Consider the following 21,005-nt stretch of genomic DNA (forward strand, 5'->3'; position numbering starts at 1 on the left):
CTCAGATTGCCACTGCACTTACTGCTGCTGGTGCTTAGATGTAGTTGAGACTGGAGGCTCGTGGACAGCCAAAAGTACTAGCAAGGGAGTCTCCGATGTCTCAGGCATGTGCATGGGCACAGGACAACCTTGATGAAAAGCAGCACAACACTTAAAAGGCTAATTAGGACCGTGACCCTGGAAAGGCATTTCCAGTACTGTTCATTTAGGCTGAAGCTAGAGACAGACGAAGGTATGCACTTCACATTGTAAGTGCTGCTTCGGGGTTTTCCAACAAGTGCTTTGTTTGCAAAGTACAGTGGCTTTAAAGTGTGTTTCAGAGAGATGGCGAGGTGCTTAAAGCAGATGGATCATAACGGGCTGTACTAAGACAAAGGAAAAATAAAATCAGAGTGCCCATTTATTTGTGAGGTGAGCAGGCAGCAATCACTAAGCAAGAAGATCCTGGCCATGCTGGCTCTTTCCCCCCCTGCCTCCAAATATCTGCACACCGCAGAAGCACGTGCAATATTACGTTGCAGAAGTGCCCCCCTGCTCTGCCTTACAGAAGAGCGGTGATGGTGTTACAGACTGGTATGGAGCAGCTGAGGGTGAGAGGTTTGGAGGTGAAATCCCATATTCAGGTCTACTTCTGCTGTCGCCTTCTTTGTGAGGAGCTGTGAACCCATAGGGTGGCCTTTTCCTTTTAATCCTCTACCTGTGTGCTTGGGGTTCCTTAAAAGCTATACCCCAGTGATGTAGCTGCAAAAAAGACCTTATAACCTGTTGGGATGGAGGAACATCCGGAGAGCCTAGGAAACACCTGTTGTCCCCAGGTGCTCTCTTCAAATACCCAGAGACCAGTCAAGCAAGGATTATCATTGTACCCCAGCAGGAACCAGTCAGAAACATGCTGGGAATAAGCAGGACCCTCATATTTTTACTTAGGTACTTGTGAATGCCAGTGGTTAATGCTGCATCCATGGCCAACTTCTCCCCGCTGCAGGAAATCAAAGAAGGGATAAACTGGAGACTTTGTAAATGGCTTTATCACATGGAAAACCTTGGATTTATGGTGATAACTGATGTGTTTTTTTCCCCAATATGCATCAACCTGATTAATTTCATTCTATATTTATACTTGCATGTCCTCTAATCTGTCATATGCCATAGCAACAATAACAAGCTGATTGCTGCACCATTTCCATCAACGTCAGTGGCACAGAACAGATGTATTGTTGCTTCAACAATAGCAGAGGCTTCATTTCGGAAAAATATCACTTGGGCCTTTTACTCCAGTCACAGACGTTATCTTTTGTTTTCTGAACTTGTAGTGAAGGAGAACTAACAAAGTGTTTTATAACATTTTCTGTTTAATGGAATTTGTGGTGAGCAGGATTGAAAGGCAATGCAAGCAGAAAGGGAAATAATTTTGTTTTCAGCTTTCATTTGCTCAAAATTCCATAATTTGTCCTTCTGCATCTATTACAATGCTCTAACGTTTCTCCTTTCATTTTCAGTGAAAAGAAATCAGGGAAATAGTAGAAGAAAACATTACTCATGTGCCTGGTGTTTTGCTGTTTTGAGTGGTGTTTTTTTAAAAAACTTTCTTTAGTTTGATCCATTTTGCTGCAGTCAGTGGGCTCTCAGTCTCCTGTCCCCAAGACACAAACCTCTGCTTTGCTTACTTTTCCCTCTCCAGGTTTCAGTTTGTTGCTGGACTGCCTTCGATAGCTGTGTGAGGCTGAGTGGTTGTCTGGACAGGCAGCGCAGGTTTTAAAAATTGCTTTTTGAATTACAAGCTGTCTGGTTTGCTTTTGCGATGATGCACAGAAGACATGATCCTGTAGAAATCATCCCTGCTCGGTACCTTTCATTACGTATTTGCTGCCAGAGAGAATTCAAGTATCTTAGCTCGTCTTGTTCACTTCCAGAAACTTAAGGCAGGATTTTAGCAGTCCTTTACTGCATATTCAAAGGGAGAAAAAGAAAAATCAATGACATGTTTTTAGAATTCAGTTTTCTCTGTGCTGAGAGTGTGTAATGCGTCATTTCAGGTCTGTGTATTCAGCTCCACACCAGACCTTGCTGAGAAGAAGCATCTGCCAGTAACGCAGTAAGGCAAGCAAACACCTCCCTGAACAGAAACCATTAGGAAAAAATCCCCTTTTGCCAGGGTTCAGAGCATGGTTTCCCAGGCAGGATAAAGGAGGAATGGCTGCTGTGGCCAGCGGCAGGGAGGAGATGCTGTGCATACCCTGGGGAGGGAAGGGAGTAATGCCTGGCCTCCCTCCCCACCTTTTTTTTGGCCCATTGGGGCAGGAGGGGCTTGTTGGCTCCGAATGCCAACATAACCCAGGGGGCAGGTGATTTTGGTAGCTGTAAGGATCAGAGACAGCTTTTCAGATTTGCCTGTGCTGGAATGCATGCGGCTTGTGGTCCCGCTCCTCTTCCTCAGTGAAGGTGGCTGAAGGCCCCCACCTGTCTGAATACAGGGCTCACAGTGAGCCACCCCAGGGCAGGGGCAGGGCAGGGACAGGGGCAGGGATTCAAGCTGTCCTCTGCTTCTCTTCCCAGCCTGCTGGAGGCTCCCAACCCCCTTTGGCAAGCCGGACTTGCCATCACCGTCACTTCTGAGACATAACGAGCCCGATGTCTTCATCACCGTTAGTGATGTCTTCATCGCTCCCCAAACACTGCATTGCCCTAGCCGCACAGCTGTCTCATACCAGCCCGCAGCCAAGGTTTCTCCTTCTGACCCCTTTCCAGGCTCTTCTCATCTCCCCTCCCCAGTTCTGCTCCTTCATTCATTCCCCAGCTATCTCCTCTGGCTCCTACTCTTATTGTTCTGGTACCGGAATTCAGATTTATCGCCTCAAGTGGAGTCCAGATTCAATGCAACTGCCTTTTCTCATTCTTCTTTCATAGCAAATCAAACAAACACCCTATCAGAAAGCTCAGACTTCTACTCTGTTCTGTTTTTCTGGGTGGAAGGAGAGGCCCCCTTATTTGTCAAGCACACCACATCCTTTATCTCCCTTGTATTGCACATTCTTCAGGGCAAAACAGTCATTGTGAAGTATATTATTGGCCCCATCAACATTATCTATTGATTATTTTTAACCCCAGAAAAAGGAAATGTGGGGAATGTTAAGTTTGCATGGAAGATTCTGGGTTGAAATGCTAAGTTTCTGGGAGACGTTCCGAAAGATAAGAAATGTTCAAATGAGTTATTTTTAGTTTTGAAGTACCAAGAAAATCATCAGAGTATTTTACGTAACGTTTTCTGAATCTAAATCCTAACAAACAAATGCCATTTCTACAATGACAAAATAGGTATTTCTGATTTTCATCAATTTTTCTTCAAAAAATTATGTTCTTCCAAATCAGCAGTATTGTAAATAACAAGGCACAGGGAGAGGGCACATAGTATGGCCTAATGAGGGAAGCTGAATGCCAGGAGGAACATTATGTGCAATTAGGTCAATTTTTTTTTCTCTTTATTTTGCCTTCTTCAGTTCCACTTTTTCTTAGGAGTCTGAGGTCTAAACAGCTGTCATCTTCCAGAGGCCTCATTGCTTTATGATATATCGTCCTTTGCTGTTTTGTACATTATTCAGAAAAGGAAACAAACAAAAGCATGTGGTTAGATTAAAAAGAAATGGGAAAAAGACATAAAACCCCTGAGAATTTACCCCATTTTCATCTTTGATCCTTTATTTGACTGAAAGGATATGTTTCAGAGTGGTGTTTTTCTCTGGTTGATAGCCAAAATGATGGAAAAAATATATATATCTAGCTTTACTTGGTCGAGCTTGTCTGTCTGACACTGGAATTGGGAAACTTCTGCTAATACAGACTTGCCAGAAAGAAAGTAGGCCAAAAATTTACAGCTGGTTTTAATTTTGTTCATGATTGCCATAGAAAATTATCGGTGTCATTTTCTTTGATCAGATTCCTCGTATTAATGTCCAGCTCTCTGAAGACGACAAACAGACACCTGGTGTGTGCAGCAGATCTAGTGCTGACCTGACCTCGCAGTGGGAGCTCAGCAAAGGACTTGTCCCAGGGCAGCTGTTAACTTCAGGGTGTTTTCCTGAGCTCGTTTCAGGCAATGCATGTCCTCAGCAATGCAGCAGGTACACAGCTTTATAGCACCACATGCACCACCCTCAGGGGACTGATCCCAACCCCTCTGATGTTTGGTCTCCTTGAGCAGCAGCTTGTTGCAGCATGTTTACTATTGCAATAAGGACAAATCCCAGCTTGTTTCAGAGCAAATTCTCTGCAGGAATCACTGGTGTTACTGAAGTCAGGAACTGGCACATGCGGTACTGACTATCTAACCTGCAGCCTGCTCCTGCTGTAGTACTACAGCCCTCTGGTGGTAGCTAATCGCATATTTTGTGGAGGGCTGCTTAACAGCTCTGAGCCCTGTGACCTTTAAGGTGCTGCCTGCAGGGATATGAATATTCCTGATCTCCGAGTTCATACATGAAACATGGCACTTTTTTTTTTTTTTTTTTCTGAATTCCCTTGGAAACAGATGCTATTCTGCCTGACTTGCAAATCCTGTCGGTTGGACAAATGTCCTGGTTTTGAGAGCAGTAATATTTAATGTTGGTTGATACACCGGGCTGGGCTTGGTACCCTTTGCTTAACTAGACCAGGGAAAAAAATCAAAAGGACAGGGTGCAAGTCAGCATTCAGATGTGTTGCACCACACTGGAAATCGCCCACCAGAGAACAATTTCTAACGCAAATAGACTGCATATAAAGGTCCTTAAGGAATGGAAGGGTATAGCTCTCACATACGACAGGGAGAGACCTCAGAAATCATTGCCATGGCCCTGGGGCACTAACAGGCCGGTAAGGAGCCCCCTTGTAGTGTTCTGAAGATCATCAGTAAACTCTCAACCTTCCTAAGATCAGATGAACAAAATGTCCCTCAATCCTGAGTGGTTTGCTTAGCCTGGTCTTTGAAGTGCTCCAGTGACTGAGATTTTGCAGGCTTTTATTCCGATACTTCATTATTCATCCTGTTAGGCCACTTTCCTCACAACTCATTCATGTCTTACATTGAACCGTTTAAACCCATTATTTCTTGTCCTATTCACCATGGATTTGGAAAAGAAAAGAAATCTGCTTTTTCAGTGTAATGGACTCTTTCATATTTGAAGATATGTCCCTTTGAGTCTTCTTTAAAGCTGGTCAGCCCAGATTCATTTCATCTTCCTCATTGGTCATGTTCACAAAGAAGATGTGCTTTGAACGCCTTCACTGCAGCTCTTTTCAGCCATACGACGTGATGTACTCGGACATGGCCTTTTGAGCATCAGTTCTCAAAATGAAAAATAACCTCAGTTGCTGTGTAATGAGACCTTGCTGTGCAGTGCTCCTGATGCATTTCGTTAGCACACCCTGCTCTGAAGTTTCATTTTGGACTACAGGAATAGGAAACTTGGGGCTATTAGAGTCAGGCTCTGCATAAAGCAAAGTAACTTCAAAAGACAGCAAGAGAGAAGTGCGTGCCTCAGCTGGGCTGTACTGGTAGAACCTCGCTGGTCTGTGATCGGTTCATAACAGCTGAATAGGCAGACCAACAAGCTGTCATACTGTTACTAAGAAAATAGTATGCTGGAAGGATTAATTTGAAATCCCTGAGCTGTCTGTGGGGATCTGTTTTGATTCTTAGCCTTGACCCGCTGATGTTAAAAGGGTTTCCCCCATAAGGAAAGGAAGCTGGAAGTCCCCCAGGTAAGCCACAGGCAGCACAAACTGAGCTGACAGACCACAGATATGGCTGGACCTGTTCTTAGCAGGAAGATAGGATTCATTTAGATTGTTTTGTTTGTTTCTTTCTTTCTTTTAAATTGTTTAGATTTAGCATGAGAAACTTATGTTGGCTTGGCTGAGCAGTAAGGCATACAAGCAGGTTGATGGCACTGGCAAAATCTATTGTGCAAAGGGATATAGCCAAGTTAGAGTGTGAGGGAGTTTATGGCAATCCAAGCAATTAAAGAGGAAATAAAAGACCCACCGTACCAGGGGTTCATTGAGCTGTGCAGCAGTAGGTAAACACTTGTTCTGGGGTGATGATGTACCATACAGCGTGTTTAAACTGCAAGGAGCTAGCCTTCAGATTGTGTCCTCACAAGAATAAGACTCACGTATTCTGGAGACAAAGAAGGAGAGATACAATTTGTTTCTTGCTGTTCTTTCTCATTTGTATTAGAGGCATCAGGTAAAAAAGGTTACATATTTTATATAGAAGTGATTTTTTATATAGACTCACTGATAAAAATCTAAAAAGCTTCCAGGCGGCAATTTATCAGAGGTTGCATTAATGCGTGTATAGCTAATCTTTCATTCTTTGAGCCTGTCTTAAGTGGGAAACAGCATGCAGGATCCCTGTGTAAGAAATTCACCTTGGTGGTCCATTAGATAAGTCAAATAATTCAGCGCATAACAGGAGGAGATTGATTTTTCTGCGTTGTTTTTGACATCCTGTGTTTGAAAGGAAAGAATAACAATTGCAGTGTAAGCCAAACTGTTTTTTTATTCTCATTCTTATTATTTATTCTTATTCTTATTCTTATTCTTATTCTTATTCTTATTCTTATTCTTATTCTTATTCTTATTCTTATTCTTATTCTGTTATTCCAGGTTGTGTCACACTGGTTTGCTGCATTTGAGTGATCATTTGAGCTCTGCGGAGGCCGGGGTGTCTCCTGAAGTTGCCTAACTAAAAGTCAGAGCCTCCGTCACAGAGAGTCAAGAACATAGAGCCTGAGTCACGTAAACTTGCTGTGGCCACGATAAAGATATATCTCCAGCAATGGCAGCAGCCCAAGGTGAGACCTTACTGAGTCGGGCATCCTACCTTAGAGAAATACGTGCTGTAGCAGAACTTGAAATTTTTGTGTTTATTACCTAAGGAGTTAAGGTGCGTGGTCAGCATGGAGTCAGTGTTGCCTCCAGCCTCAGAGGGAGGATTGGGATAGTACTCCCATAGGTTATTACTGTTCTGAAATGGTATCGAAAGCTCAAAAAACTCTTCCCGTAATAATACACTGCCCACAGTCCAGCAGGGGCTTTCTGATCCCTTCTGGAAGACTAACTTTGTAAAAAGGTCAGCAGCTGCTACATTGTTTTGCTGGACAGGCTTGTCCAGCCAAAGGACTGCAAATACTGACCTTTGTGCTGCTGTATGAAGATCCCAAATGTTTCTAAAAAAATATCCCCACTTTGATATTTCTGTAGTTGAGAGGCTGGGTGTAGAGCTGAACAATGCATGTGCAAAGCCTACTTTGATTTTCTGAAAGATCACTGGGTCTTTCCCCCCTGCACTTCCAAACAACCTGAAGCAAAAAACTTCCAATGGACATTTTGTTCCCTTAAATGCAGATCTGGTATCACAGGAGCCAAATTTTGGAATCACCTGAGAACCCTGCTTCTCTCTTCACCTCTGCACTTGCTGCTGGTGAGGCCACCCACCATCAAGGTTCCAAGACACACGATCTAAATAGTCATATTAGACGTGTCCGTTAAAAAATAAAGAGCGACTTTTACAGAATTACTATTTTAATATATTATCTTAATATATTATTTTAATGAATTATTAACAGAGATCTTAGTGTTGACAGTCTTGCTGCCAGGCTTTTTGGCTGTGTGTATAGGTGTGCTTCTGGAGGAACAGGCCCAATAAACAGTATTTTGGAAGGGGAAAGACTGAAAAGAACTGCTTGAGGAAATACATGCATCACTTTCAGAGAAACTAAAGCCTCTCAGGCATATGAGATTCAGTTACAGTGGGGGTGAAGGGATAGAAGGAAGGAAGGGTGGTGGCTCCCCCTGAGGTAACTTGGTGTGCACCATGTCATAAGAGGACATGACACTTAGCTGTTCCCAAAGAAATTTGAATCCCAGCAGGGCTCTTTTAGCATGGGACTCTCGGTACCTCCGTGCACCTCCTGCTTTGATGCCCCTCATGCCTCGTAGAAGTAACATGCAGGAAAGGCTGACGTGAAGAGCTATGAGGTGAGAACCAAGGGCCAAATCTTGTGCTTGGAGCAGGAGTCATACTGAATTTTATATACCACCACGTCATCCTAACCAATTGCAAAACTGTCAGATAACAAAAATCAGGCAGTGCCACCAACTCACACCAAAATCCTGGCTCAGCAGAAGGCCTCTCTGCACTGCCTGGGGACAACAGCAAGGACAAAGCTCTCCCCTGTAATGCAGCCATGGCAGGCTTTGAGCTCAGCCTCTGAAACTGCAGAGCGCTCATTTTGTTGTCCGTGGATAATCCCCCAAGCAAAAGCTGGATATTGCTCTCTTTTATTCTGGCTTTGCAGTTGCAATGCTCAAAAAGAAAGCCCCTCGCCCCCCACCTGCTGCTCATCTGAACTGCTTACACCCGGACAGGCAGCCCCAAGGCGGGGCCACTGGCATTTATTTAGCTCACTGCTGCAGGCCATGCCCTTAGTGCCACAAACCGCCCTGGAGACAAGTCCTAATCGTCTGGGGGGGTGATTATGGTCAATTCTTCCTCCCCAGACCCCCAGAAGTAAATCAGATCCAAACTGGAGAGAGAGGCAGGCACGCAAGAGGGGACGTGGGCACCGCGCAGCCCCCCCGAAGCCATGTACAGGAGCAGCTTCCTCCACGAGGTCCGCAAGAAGTATGAACGCTCGGACGCCTACAATGAGCTGCGGGGCTTCCCCGAATTCGACAGCTTGGCCCAGGCCCAGGGCCTGGAGAACCTGCAGGAGCTCAACGAGCGCTTTGCCAGCTACATCAACTGGGCTCGCGTGCTGGAGCAGCGCAACGCCATCCTGCGCAAGCAGCTGGAGACCTTCCAGTGCATGGACGAGCTGGTGGGCTTGGACGAGGCCTTCGCCGGGCAGAACGAGTTCAACCGCCAGCGAATGCGGGAGCTGGCGTCCGACCGAGCCAAGCTGGAGCGGGAGGAGAAGGATGCCCAGCGCATGCTCGATGAGTACCGCAACAAGTAAGGCTTGAGAAGGGAGGAAAATAGGTAGTGTTTGTTTCTGTAGTTATGTCCTGAGGACAGGTTTGGTCACTAGCTGCTTCTCTTGCATGGGTGATGTCTCTCCGTGCGTTTCAGACTTGTGGCCAGGGACAGCATGTAGGACATGGGGAGCTCCAGCTCTGTGTTTCATGGCCTTTCCAATCAGCCTTCCCTGTCTGTAGCAGCAGGTCTTCCCCGTGGTACCTGTTGGATGCTGGTGCTTGGAGGGCTGTGCTCCGAGCTGCAAAGAGGGAATGGCCCAATTAGAAAGCAGACATGGCTCAAAGTGAGCCTTGTGTCTGAGCAGCACAGAATTAGGAGACCCCAGACATCTGAAACACGTAGGACATCTCCAAGAAACTTATTTACAGGTGTCATAAGTCACCTGGGCCAGTCTGCTAGCCACTACAGATGTGGATGAAAAGAAAGTAAATTTTTTTTTTCCTGGTATGTGAAAGGGACTTGCCTAATTACCCTCCTCTTTTTCCTTGGATCCCAATAGTTCCATCTTGTGCTACTTAAGCAATACCTGTAAGAACAGTTTTTCCCTAACCATCTCTCTTTAACGTCATTGGCACAATAAATCAAAGGGCAGGAACATTAGGGGGCTGAGGCATCCAGGTGCTTCCAGACACGTGTGGTCCCTTCTCTCCAGCAACAGCCAGTTTTGGCTGTGTTGCTTAATTAAGCGTACAACAAGACTTGGTGAGTGCTGCTGATACAAGGACTGCTCACAGGAGAGAAGGGAAAAATTGGCAGCAGTGTAGAGGCTGAAGTGGAACTTTTCATCTTCCCCACCAAGGAGCGAGGGGTGAACTCTATATAACACACTTTAGTTTAGAAACCCTTCTCACTGACAGTGTTGGGAAGGAGAAAAAATAAATGTTTTCAAGAAACACAGCCTTGGTAGAAGTACTGCTGCTCCCAGGCAGTGCTCACTGCACTCATCAGAAACAGTTTTAATAAGGGAGAGGGTGAATCAGTGGGAGCAGCACCGCGTTGCTGCTGCAGATATACATGAGTCAGCGGAGATTTCATCTCTTGTCTCCGTCACAGACTTTTTGTCAGGCCTTGGCCAAATCACATCAATTTTCAGTCTGATCCTCTACAGATTTCCTCTGGACTAGTAAGTGTCAGACGGTTTGTCCTTCCCTTTTGTTTTTGCAACCATTTTGCACAATTGGAACGAGCCAGAAAACAGATGTGAGACAATTGACGTGGTGACCATCTGTGTCTTGAGGCCATGGTTTGGTGATACATCGCTCTCAGGAGCCGTACAGTCCTAACACACCCTCACCTGCCCTCTGAAGCTCTGCATGCTGCCCAGCACACACCTCCTGCTCTGCTAGATGGGGCACCTGAGAAGTTCATCAGGAAAATGAGCCAGCTAAAAAAAAATTAAATGTTATCTGCAACCCAGTGCAGCAACCTACCACACAAACGGCATGTGGGAGCTGGGAGCTACAATACAGAGAGAGAAATGCCAAATTCCCATCTCTGCTTGTCATCTGACAGCACAGGACAGCCTGTGCAGGGGTGCTGAGACTTTACACTGGAAATGGTCAGGAGTTCACGACTCAGTGTTAGAGGCTAATAAGCACCTGATGAGGTAGTTTTGTATTCCAGTAATTGTGAGCAGGCAATTGAGCTATGAGCCAGTGCTATAATTTACCTGTCTGCTGTGATACTTGTTCATTTGTTCTCATTACACAGCGTCGGTGAGATTTTGACTAAACTCAGTGCTGGCTGCATGGTAGTTAAAAATATGTGCAAACTGTGTAGAAAATACCTTTTGGTGGATCCCTGTGTCCACCTGGGCAGTCTGCTCAAAGCCATCCTGATAGCTATGCTTTCAGCTACTTAAACTCACAAATAGGCTCTCTAAACAGTATATGGGAGCAATAATTGTGATGTTAGGGCCTTGACATGCTCCTGAAGCCAAAATTATTCCCGTGCTGCAGACCTCTCCCACCCTGCTCCATGTTCAGCTGGCAGCATGGTGCTCTTGCTGCACTTGCAACTTAGGGGATTCTTGATTCATTTAGGGACATAAAGCACCTACTTTGGCATGTTGGGAAAAATGAAATCTGTTAGAGTGGCACGTTGTGTACCAGTTATTGACAAATGTCTGGGCTTTTCACTAACGTAAAAAATGTTACTCTTGCAACCCATTCATTTACTCACATTCACAGTTTGGGAAGTAGATTTATAACTATAACCAGACCTTTTAAAGCTACATTTAAACACAGTAGGCGCTGGGATGACTGTGTCTTTGAAATTAAATGTGCACGAACCAGTGGAAAGTAGATCTTATGTTTAAATTTATTTTTAAGTCTTCTGTAGCCACATTCATAGCTTTTCACATTAACATGAATAATTCAGACTGTGCCAGCGGATAATTCTTTCTCTTGAAGCTGCAAAAAAGCTTTGCTAAGAATTGTTTGGATGCAGCTCATAAAAGGGCTAATTATGCTAATTTTATTGAGCATCATTATTACAGCAGCATTACATCTGTCTGTGGGAAAGGACTGTATTTCTCTCTCCATGAGATCCGGAAGGATACTGAAACCCAGGTTTTAGCACCCTTGACTGAACAGGATTAATTAACTTCAGAAATTAAAAGTCCTGCTAATCGATCATTTCATTTAGAATGCATTCAGTGCTAATACTGTGGGTTTTGCCTGTAATACAATTCCCTGGAAGTCGCTAGGCACAGAAATTGGCACTTGGCTCTCCCATCGGCGCGGTGCAGTGATGCTCAGACAAGCTGACACGCTCTGGGGCCGCCATGGGGACCCAACACCGATGAGAGGTAACGAAACTCGACAGCTGGGGTGTGCAGAGATGCGGGGACTCCATAGCTGGTGAGCATGGGCAAAGCCATCTTCAAGCCCTGTCAGCAGGGGTTCTCTGCACTGCCACCACTTCTCTGGTGGTACAGAGAGTTTTATCAGCTGCAGGTGAGGAGGTCCTGCCTCCCTCCATCTACTCCTCAAGAGTGCTGAAATCTTGCACCATGGCTGTGAGCCACTCAATAGCAGCTTCTTGGTAATGCAGGTAGCAATGTGTTCACAAATCAGCAGAGCAGAGCCTGCACAGGGCTCATCCTAGCTTGCAAGGTATGAAATACAAGCATTAGTAGCCTGTCTGTCATCTTTGTAGGACCAGCATTTGCAGTCTGTGCTCTCTTTGGCACCCTAATTTCTGCTGTTTCTGTTGAGAGAAGTCTAGTGAAGTGCCTCGGAAACTTTTCAGTAGAAAATTTTTCAGCAAAAAAGTTTTGTCTTGGCTTGTGGCAGGCCAAGAAGCTTCTTCCTATATGGCTGAAAGAGTTCAGCAGAGTTCAACAGCGAGGCAGCATTTGTTCCCTCTTTATATTGAAGGCACAGGCTTGACACCAAATTGAGTATCCGGCCACTGAAGCTCACTAGGTGTGTGTCTTGTGAATGTTTTCTCTTTGAAGGGAAGCCAGCCCTTGCACTGTAACAGGGACAAGGTCTAAATAAAAAGAGCCTTGCTCTGCCCCATCTTTCAAGAGCAAACAGAACCTGTTTGTCAGCTGAAGCTGGGAGAAGTTATTTACAGCATTGCTGGAGCTGTGCTTCCCAGGTGAAGAACCAAGCCTGGCAGCAGGCTCCCCTCCTGTGTGCCCAGTGGTCTCACAAGGCCAGCACCTGTAACCATACAAGGGTTCAAGGGGCTTAGCAAATGTCTGTAAATCTGTAAGTGCCCCAGCAGAGAGCTGTTAACCTCAGAAAGGTGAGGTAATGGGAACCTTCACAGCTCTATTCTGCTCTGTTTGAACCTGGCAGCCCCATCCACTCCATTTCTTTTCCCCGATGCAAAAAACAATGAATAATGCTTTTTCTTAACACAGTCCAAGAAGGTTTATTGCATCCCTAAAACTACCTGACTGGGTGAGGAAGATTATTTTTTTTTCTTTTCAAAAAAGCAAATGAACCTCATGGCTCTGAAGGACCAGGAAAGACTGGCCAGCAGCCATGTAAGAAACATATGACCTCTTTTAAACATCTCCAGTGAATTACTCGAACATGGAAATCAGGTTTGAAGCAGCACAGTGCAGCAGTTTTCTAGCCACTGCACTTACATACATTTCAGCATCACAGGGGCATGTACATTTCATCATGAGGGCTCTGAAGCACTTCTAAGAGGCCCTTAGCCCTTTTGCGTTGAGCTTATGGCGTGCATTGAAAATCACTTAAAAGCAGTCCTTGTTCCAAGAGAAATCACACATTACTAACTGTATGTGCAGCTGAAGGCTGCCAGGTGGACTGATGGCTGTGTGACAGAGCAGGTATTTGGGTTGTTTGAGAATGAAGGAAAACAGAACTGAGTATTCCAGCCATTGGAAGAATTTTTGAGTGAGGACCAGCCAGATTGGAGCAGGCCTGAAGGGCATTAGGACTTAGACCCTGGCACTATTGTGGTTTTTTCTCTATTACTAGGAGTGTAAACCCAGCATTACAGTGCTGCGATACATTTAATTTTCACAAGCTGCCACAATGTGCTTTATTCTTTCCCAGTTGCCAGAAAGTGTCTAAGTTAATGAAGTTTTCCTTGTTGTTTTCCTTGTCCTTTCCTTTTCCTTGCACACAATTTATAAGGTAGAATATTGGTTGGAGGTGAGATACTTAATAAACAACAGATACAAAGGTAGTCTTGCTTTTGAAGCTGAATGTTTAGTTGTATCCTTGGAAGTGAAGCTTGTGTTACTACAATTTGGCAAAAAGACGTTGTTTAATTTTGTTAGAAAACGGCACTCGGCAGAGGAGGCCTGGCAATTTGTAGGAATGATGATGAAATGAAACCTCATGGGATTTATTTGCTTCTTTGTTGTTCACGATAAGAATTGAAAAGTCCGGTGACCAGCCCAGGTAACATTATGGAATTCAAAAGAAGGGGAAGTTGGGAATCCAGAGCACCAAGTCAAACCCTTTCCTTTGTTCTGCCAAGTTCTTCCGTCGTGTTCCTGGTCAGATCCCGTGAGTGAGCCCTTCCTGTTGGCTTTCCGAGTCATGCTGAAAGAGGTGGGAATAACATTGGCTGTTCATTCTTCAGGAGATAAAAAGAAAGGAGATCGAAGAAAAAAAGAAAAAAAAAAAGTAATACTAATGCATAAATAAATCTTCTGGCCCCATTCAAGGTTCATATTTCGCTATAGTGTTAAGCATATATTGTGCATGATAGTGCAAATAAAAATGCAGTTTGCAGAAGGATGTGCCACTGAACTTCATTGCCTTTGTTCTGTTTGCAGGTACAGAAATGAAGGTGAATATCAGCAGAAGCTAAAAGAAACCCTTGAACGACTCAATAAGGTAAACCTGGAAAAAAGGAAAAGGAAAGGTCTTCATCTTTTTTTTTCTGTGGTTTCATTTACTACAGCAAGCTGTTCTGAAGTCTGTATGACCTTCTTCTTCTGAAGAATTGCCTTAGTTCTGCAAAATAATTTGGGAATATGCCTCATTTTTTAGACCATTCTGAAATTCTCCTTCTATCTCATAAACCTTCCCCCTATTTTTTGACTGCTTAGGCACCACTGAAATTTTTGCTGGTGTCTAATGCTTTTTTAAGCCTTCAGGGACCTTTAGTTTAATCCAGTCGGGTCACTAAGTGGACTCCATTCTTTCCTATGGTCTGTTGCCCTATAGAATCCTAAAGAGTAGGAGCTGATTTCCCTAAATAAGCACAGTCTTTTAGTTGTAATTACACCCATGGGGGTGTAGATTTTGGTTCGAGGTTTGTGTAAAGCTAATTCTGCTGAAGATGAGAGTTTTGTTTGAGAGAGTTGCTGCTGGGATCAGTACAGCAGTGCAGCAGCTATCTTACATCAGCAAAGACCCGTTTTATTAAGATGTAACAAAAGGGCCGACTTAAAGCAAATTGCAGGTGCAGATGTCAAACTTTTTTCCTTTCCAGGCATCCCTCTGGGCTTCTTTAATTAATGCCTTACTTACCAGTGACTTTCAAACCTGTGGCAAGCCTTCATGACAAGCAGCATCACAGGAAGAACTTCCTCTGCTGAAACAATTTCAGTTTCCTTCCAGTTTGTGTCTGTGGTTCTCTGTGGGAGAGAACTGGGAGAGAAAGTGGAAGAAGAACCATTGCAGAGATAGTATGTATCATCCAAACTGCCTCCTGGGGAAAGCCAAAACAGTTATCTGAATTTGTTTAAAGCAAATATAGAAAAGATGTTATGTTAAAAATAGGAATGGAGGAACAATTGCAATGAAAGGTTCCTTCTTTATTTCCTTCCCGTTTTGTTGGCTTTTGGCCCCTTTCTCCTGAGTAAGCTCAAGTGGAGCTTTCTGTTCTGCTGATACACTGTGCTGTTGTATTATAAAGCATCAGCAGTGAAACCAGTCTATTTGAAAGCAAGGGAAAAAAAAACAAAAAACAAAACAAAAAAAAAAAAAACCAAAACCAAACAAACAAAAAAGTATTTTCCCCTTCGAAGGAACATTGGAAAGCCGAGTGCTGCTTTTGCTTATTACATGCAGAAATATTTGCTTACCTAGGGGCCTGGGGGCTTTTTTGGCTCCCCACAAGCCTCCTAACATCCCCATTGTTGTACTGATCTTCTTTTCAATAGGACAGCAGAGGAGTGCAGAAAAGCAGTGTGCGTTCGTGATGACTGGCTCCAAATGTGCTGGTCTGGATTAGCTGCTGTCTCACAAAGCAGGGAGATGGCTCTAGAGCACAGTGGGTCCATGGGTGGCCTTCGAACGCGTCAGCAAGCCTGGCTGGGAGGCTCGGCAGCATAATGAAACAGCTAACATCCACACATTTTTGGAATAGAGCATGCTGTGCATGTAAAAAAAGAAAAATCCCCTTCTACCAGTCACATGCTGCGCCCATAGATTTTTGTGCTTTATTTTCAATGCACAATCCACTCACTGAGGCATAATTGCAGGTGGTAATGACGTACGTAATTTTAGAGGGACACGTTTAAATCCTTCTATTTAAAATGTCTGGCTCTTAAAATGCAACATCTGGGGTGACACTCACTGAATTCTCCCTAAAATTTTCCTTTCTTAAAAAAATGGGGGCTGGGGAGGGACCACCAACCCTCCTATTCTGGTACAATGTCTTAGAGCTCAGTAAAGACTTTACAGCTATAAAGCATCATAGTCAGAATTTGTACCCACCAGTTTCAATTGGACAAACTACAGAGTCATTTCCAGTTAGGTCTTCTGTTAAGTACATTGAAATTTTCTTAGAAATAACAATTGTAGCAACGTCCAAGCTACCGTGAGTAATGCAGATTGTGAAATTCAGACTTCTTGTTCTGTTCTAGTCTATAGCACCGAGGTCAAGTTTGACTCTTTATATATATATATATATATATATATATGTATATGTAATTACACATATATGTATGTGCATATGAATATAATAGAAACTTCTGCAGCAAAGTGACTTTTTTGGGTCTTACTCATCTGTCATTTTTAGTTGCAGAAATGGGTCCAAACCATTTGTGATTTGTGAGAACACACCAAAAGGAGAAGTGAAAATAGTTTAGACCAGTCTGTTTATTTCATAACAGATTTTTTCTGGGAATAGTAAAAAGGTATCAAGATACTTTAGGTCTTATCATAAACACTGGAGAAATCAATGCCTTACTCTGCTGATGCCATCCATTTAAAACTCATGCCCCATTGCAAGATTTAGCATCACACATTGGTATTTCATAGTGTATCGCTTGGCTCCCAGCATTCATAAAGCATATGGCAAACGTATTTTAACACTGCCAATGCTAAACTGCATTGTACACTATTTGTGCAGAAAAGCAGGGTGTGCAATGGGAGAACATGGTGTATAAAGTGCCTGTTTGTTGGTTTCATAGCCCTTCTGTTGTCCCAGTAGGCTTCCCATACCCGTGCAGGTTGCTGCACTCGTGGGACGATTCCCGCTGCGGGTACGTGGCACTGCAGCTGTGGGTACTGAGACATGTCTCTGCCTTGCAGGAAGCGGATGAAGCGCTGCTGTGCAACCTGGAGCTGCAGATCGAGTCCCAGTTCCTGCAGGATGACATCAACGCCACGAAGGACAGATACAAGAAGGTAACCGGCTGGATTTGCTATCTCTTTCAGGTCTTTCTTCTGGACACACGTGTGAAGTTTTGCCCTTCTCCATGGTCTGTTCCAGTGGCCAATTAAAGCACATCCAGTTTGTGTTTTAGTGCATAAATGCAGCACTTTGTATATTCAGTGATCACAACGCACTGCAGTGGGGGATGGATCCCAAGGGCTGGATGGCTGCAGGTGTCCAAATTGACTCACTCAGGGTCCAACATAGACAGCTGTAGCAATGTTTTGCATTTGTTGACCTGTTATCATGATTCAACACAACAGGCTGGTCAAGCTGTCTTACATTTCATGCTAAGAAGCTCTTGCTTTCATAAGAGAGGGTTTCCTGATCTTCTGGGTCAGCATTCCAGTTAATCTGTGGCCATAAGCCTGTGGCCAGATGATTAAGCTGCAGCCAGCTTTAATACATGCAGCTCCCTTCTCCTTCTTGGGAGAGCTTCAGGGCTTCATACCAGGCCAGGGTCCCATCTTTGCCACTTTTAAAAGGAGAGGCTCACTTTTTTGGACCACATGCAAAGATATCTTTTGGTCCTTATTTTGCAAGTGTCCTGTAAAATTGGAAATTACATAGTCTTTAAGTAAGGCTGTGAAGTATATTGTCACTTAGACAAATGCCTGTAATGTATCCCAAATGTACTGAAACTCATAGCACCTGCAGTTGAAATCAGGCCTAAAACCTTGTGGGAAAAATAAGTCTTAACATGATCTGAACTTCTCTGTGTTGAAAGAACTAAATATCTAGGAATAAGCCCCAGAAATGTAGAACATTGCAGGAAGCACCTTGCTATGACAATTGCTGATGAAAATGTTTTTTACTTCACCCCAGAACCTTATGGAAATCCAGACCTACGTCAATATTTTACAGCAGATCATCCAGACAACCCCTCGCGTGTCCCCCATAACCACTGGTGTATCTGAGGTAAGCACTGCTGTCAGTAAACACATACTGCACAGTCTGTACTAAATAAAAAAGGATCTACGTTTATTCTTAAAGCCTTACTGATCCTCTAACTACTTAGCTGAAAACTGCAACAACTGTGATTAAATACTGGATTCTGAATAGGAGAGAAAACCTAACTGTAGCTTTGGAAAACTGAAGTGGGCAGGAGAAGAGGCACTGTGTTAGTTGGGTGCATGCCAGCACGGGTATCAGCCCCAGAAATGGCTGGGTCAAAGGTGGTCGAGTAGCTGTGCCTCCTGTCTGAGGAGGAGCTGGCAGGACATATGAGTATTTGCAGAGAGTAAATCTTGTCCGGAAGGGGCAGGACATGGTAAAAATTTGTAAATAAAATAAATTGCTATGGACAAGATGAAAACTCGGTGATTCTTGCCAATGTGAGTGGCTATGCTCACATTTATTAGCTGGAGGAAGATATGAACAGCTACATCCATAGGGTCTAATTTCAACATAAGCCATACTTTTACAGCGCTGCCACATGATGTCTTTTATTCTTAAAGTCATGCCACAAGGCTTTTCTCGAGGTTCACTGATGAGCTTTCTATATGTCTTTTGCCATTTTGTAATTGCCTTTATGGTTTATTTTCAGTAGCAATTTCTTTTGACTGTTTTTAATACAGTGAAACTTACATTCCTGTACACATTGTTTTCTTCCAACCAGGAAAAACTGATAGCAGAGAGGAGGATCCCTGTTCTACAGAGCCAGCTGGAGGAATACAAGAGCATCCTCTGCCAGCTACAGGCACAAAAATACAAGCTGCAGACAGAGGTACTGCCATAGCTAGCCATAAACACAACCACGATTCTTTAAACTCTTCTGTTTCTGTGGCCCCATGGTAAAATCTGCGCGGCCTTTAACAGGGTTTTGGGAACACAGAGGAGTTGGAGACCTGGAAATGTGTTTTCCTTTTAGTTTTCCATCTTTTCCTGCAGATGTTTCATTCTCATTCTCTTGGTGGCCCAAATTTTTGAGTTTAGATGGCCAGGCAGTGCTGTGCAGTGGGTGTTCTGGCCACAATGAAGCCATTTCAGCTTTAGTGGAGCAGCTGGTGGGAGAAGGTTTCCACATCACAACTAGATTTCTGTGGGATGGAGTCAGCAAGAGGCTGTGGATGCAAGGCTGGTCTCACTGAGGTCAGGCTGGAAGTTGACCCCATGAAAAGTGATAGGGGATCTTCGGGGCTCTGCCCAGTGCTTCCCAACAGTGCCACACTGAATGCTGAGCTTGCTGTGAGAACGACTGGGTAGACTTGGTAATCAAAACTGAATGTCCTTTGACACAGGTGTCCAGCTATGTTTGGCACCCTGCATTCATCCCTGTCACTAACGAGCAATAAATTAGCACCTGTCCTGTGCTTAGAAACTACCAACAGCAAAAACATCTGCTTTCTGCCAACTCCTGATTTGCAGAAAATGACTGCCCATTTCTTATTGCTTATTCATTTTTCTTATTGCTCCTGCACATCTCCCTGACAAGCCTGCCGTAAATCAGCCTTCCTTCTCCAGCCAGTGTCTGAGTGAGCAGTGCCAAGATGCAGGAGGCGAGGACAAAGGAGGCAGGAGAAGGAGTAGCAGCTGAAGGCTGCACTGAATAGAAACCAGCCTTGTAGGATTGCAAATGTCAGATCTACCTTGATGCAGCTGAATGTTTTCTTAGCAGATAAGGTGGGAGAATGACCACTTCATACATTCCAAGTGCAGCTTCTTTTGTGCCCCAGGCTGTCAGTCCTCTGTATGTGTGGGAAGGGGTGATATAATGGCATAAAATACCTTGTGGTGGGATTTTGGACTCCTCTAGATGGCTGTGGCAGCAGCTCAGCTCTAACTTCTTGGGCGTAACTTTTCTCACTAGGGTACATACGGACAATGGTACCCCCAGGTCTTTTCCTCAGTCTCTTACTCATGTCTGATGCTTTGTTGGAAAGGACAAATGTGCTCCAGCGAGGGCAGGAATCAATTTAGTGACAAGTGAGATCACAAATCAATATAGAGGCAGGAGGAGAAAATCACCCTTCTGCTGGCAGATGAAGAGATGTGCTCTTTGGGGAATTAATCGTGCTGCTTTCAAAATGAAATCTTCGTGTCCCATTTAGAAATAATTTATTAATTGATTCCTTCTCACACTTTGAGATTAAAAGAGTGAAATATATGAGTGGAAGGCAATGACATGGTTGCTTGTGACAGCAAAGGCTGGATCTGATAATGGAGTTGTCTCTGACAGCCTTTGCTCTCCTGTTTCTGAACACGACAACCACGTGGCACCCAGGTTATGGATTCCACCTTGTGACCACTGAATGCAGAAGGGGTCTGTACACCTGTTGGTGCACTCTGACACCACAGTATAAACAAATTAATGCCAAGGGACTTACCTCCTAAATTCAGGCTCTTAAAAGGTTTTTGAAAATCTTGCCTGTAACATATATGGATCAATCAATTATTAAAGAATCCATTAGCCAGTTATTGTCCCATTAGCTTTTTGTCTTTTTGTGAATGCATCTCTTTAAAAAGTGTTTGAAAAAGGAAAAAGAAAGTCCCAAGTGATAAAGAAACTATGATAAATAGCCAAAAACCAGCAGATTAAAGCAAGAGCAGAATTACACAAATAGCTCACCTGTAAATCCTGTCCCTTGCTTTTGCAAGGAACTCACGCCACCTCCTGGTTAATGTGCACTCCAATGACTGCTACTTAGGCCTTACTGCACAGTTTTTTGTTTGTTTTTTTTGTTTGTTTGTTTGTTTTTCCTACAGTCAAAAAGCCCAGGAATTAAATTAAAAAGGGTAGCTTTTTTTTTTTTTTTTTTTAAAGTAATGATCCTTCCTTATCCTCCAGTGCTTGGTCTGTGGACCACAGTTAAGGAAGAACAGGTTTTGCCCACACACATTTTCCCAGCTGTTAAGCTCTTTCTGCCTACTCAGAGATGAG

The 21,005-nt window shown here is 44.0% G+C and overlaps 1 protein-coding gene across 1 annotated transcript in view; it reads left to right on the forward strand.

Annotated features, from left to right (window-relative positions):
* Positions 1-21,005, forward strand: part of BFSP1 (beaded filament structural protein 1) — a 46,810-nt gene that overhangs the window by 19,565 nt on the left and 6,240 nt on the right. Inside the window, exons 4-10 of the mRNA XM_040553140.1 lie at positions 3,934-4,118; positions 6,646-6,833; positions 8,542-8,995; positions 14,292-14,352; positions 17,002-17,097; positions 17,951-18,043; positions 18,744-18,851. Of these exons, the coding sequence (XP_040409074.1) occupies positions 8,628-8,995; positions 14,292-14,352; positions 17,002-17,097; positions 17,951-18,043; positions 18,744-18,851 (726 nt within the window). The 5' untranslated portion in view covers positions 3,934-4,118; positions 6,646-6,833; positions 8,542-8,627. The remainder of the gene's footprint in view (positions 1-3,933; positions 4,119-6,645; positions 6,834-8,541; positions 8,996-14,291; positions 14,353-17,001; positions 17,098-17,950; positions 18,044-18,743; positions 18,852-21,005) is intronic.

The sequence above is a fragment of the Cygnus olor genome, chromosome 3 (assembly GCF_009769625.2).
Source record: "Cygnus olor isolate bCygOlo1 chromosome 3, bCygOlo1.pri.v2, whole genome shotgun sequence".
Taxonomy (NCBI): domain Eukaryota; kingdom Metazoa; phylum Chordata; class Aves; order Anseriformes; family Anatidae; genus Cygnus; species Cygnus olor.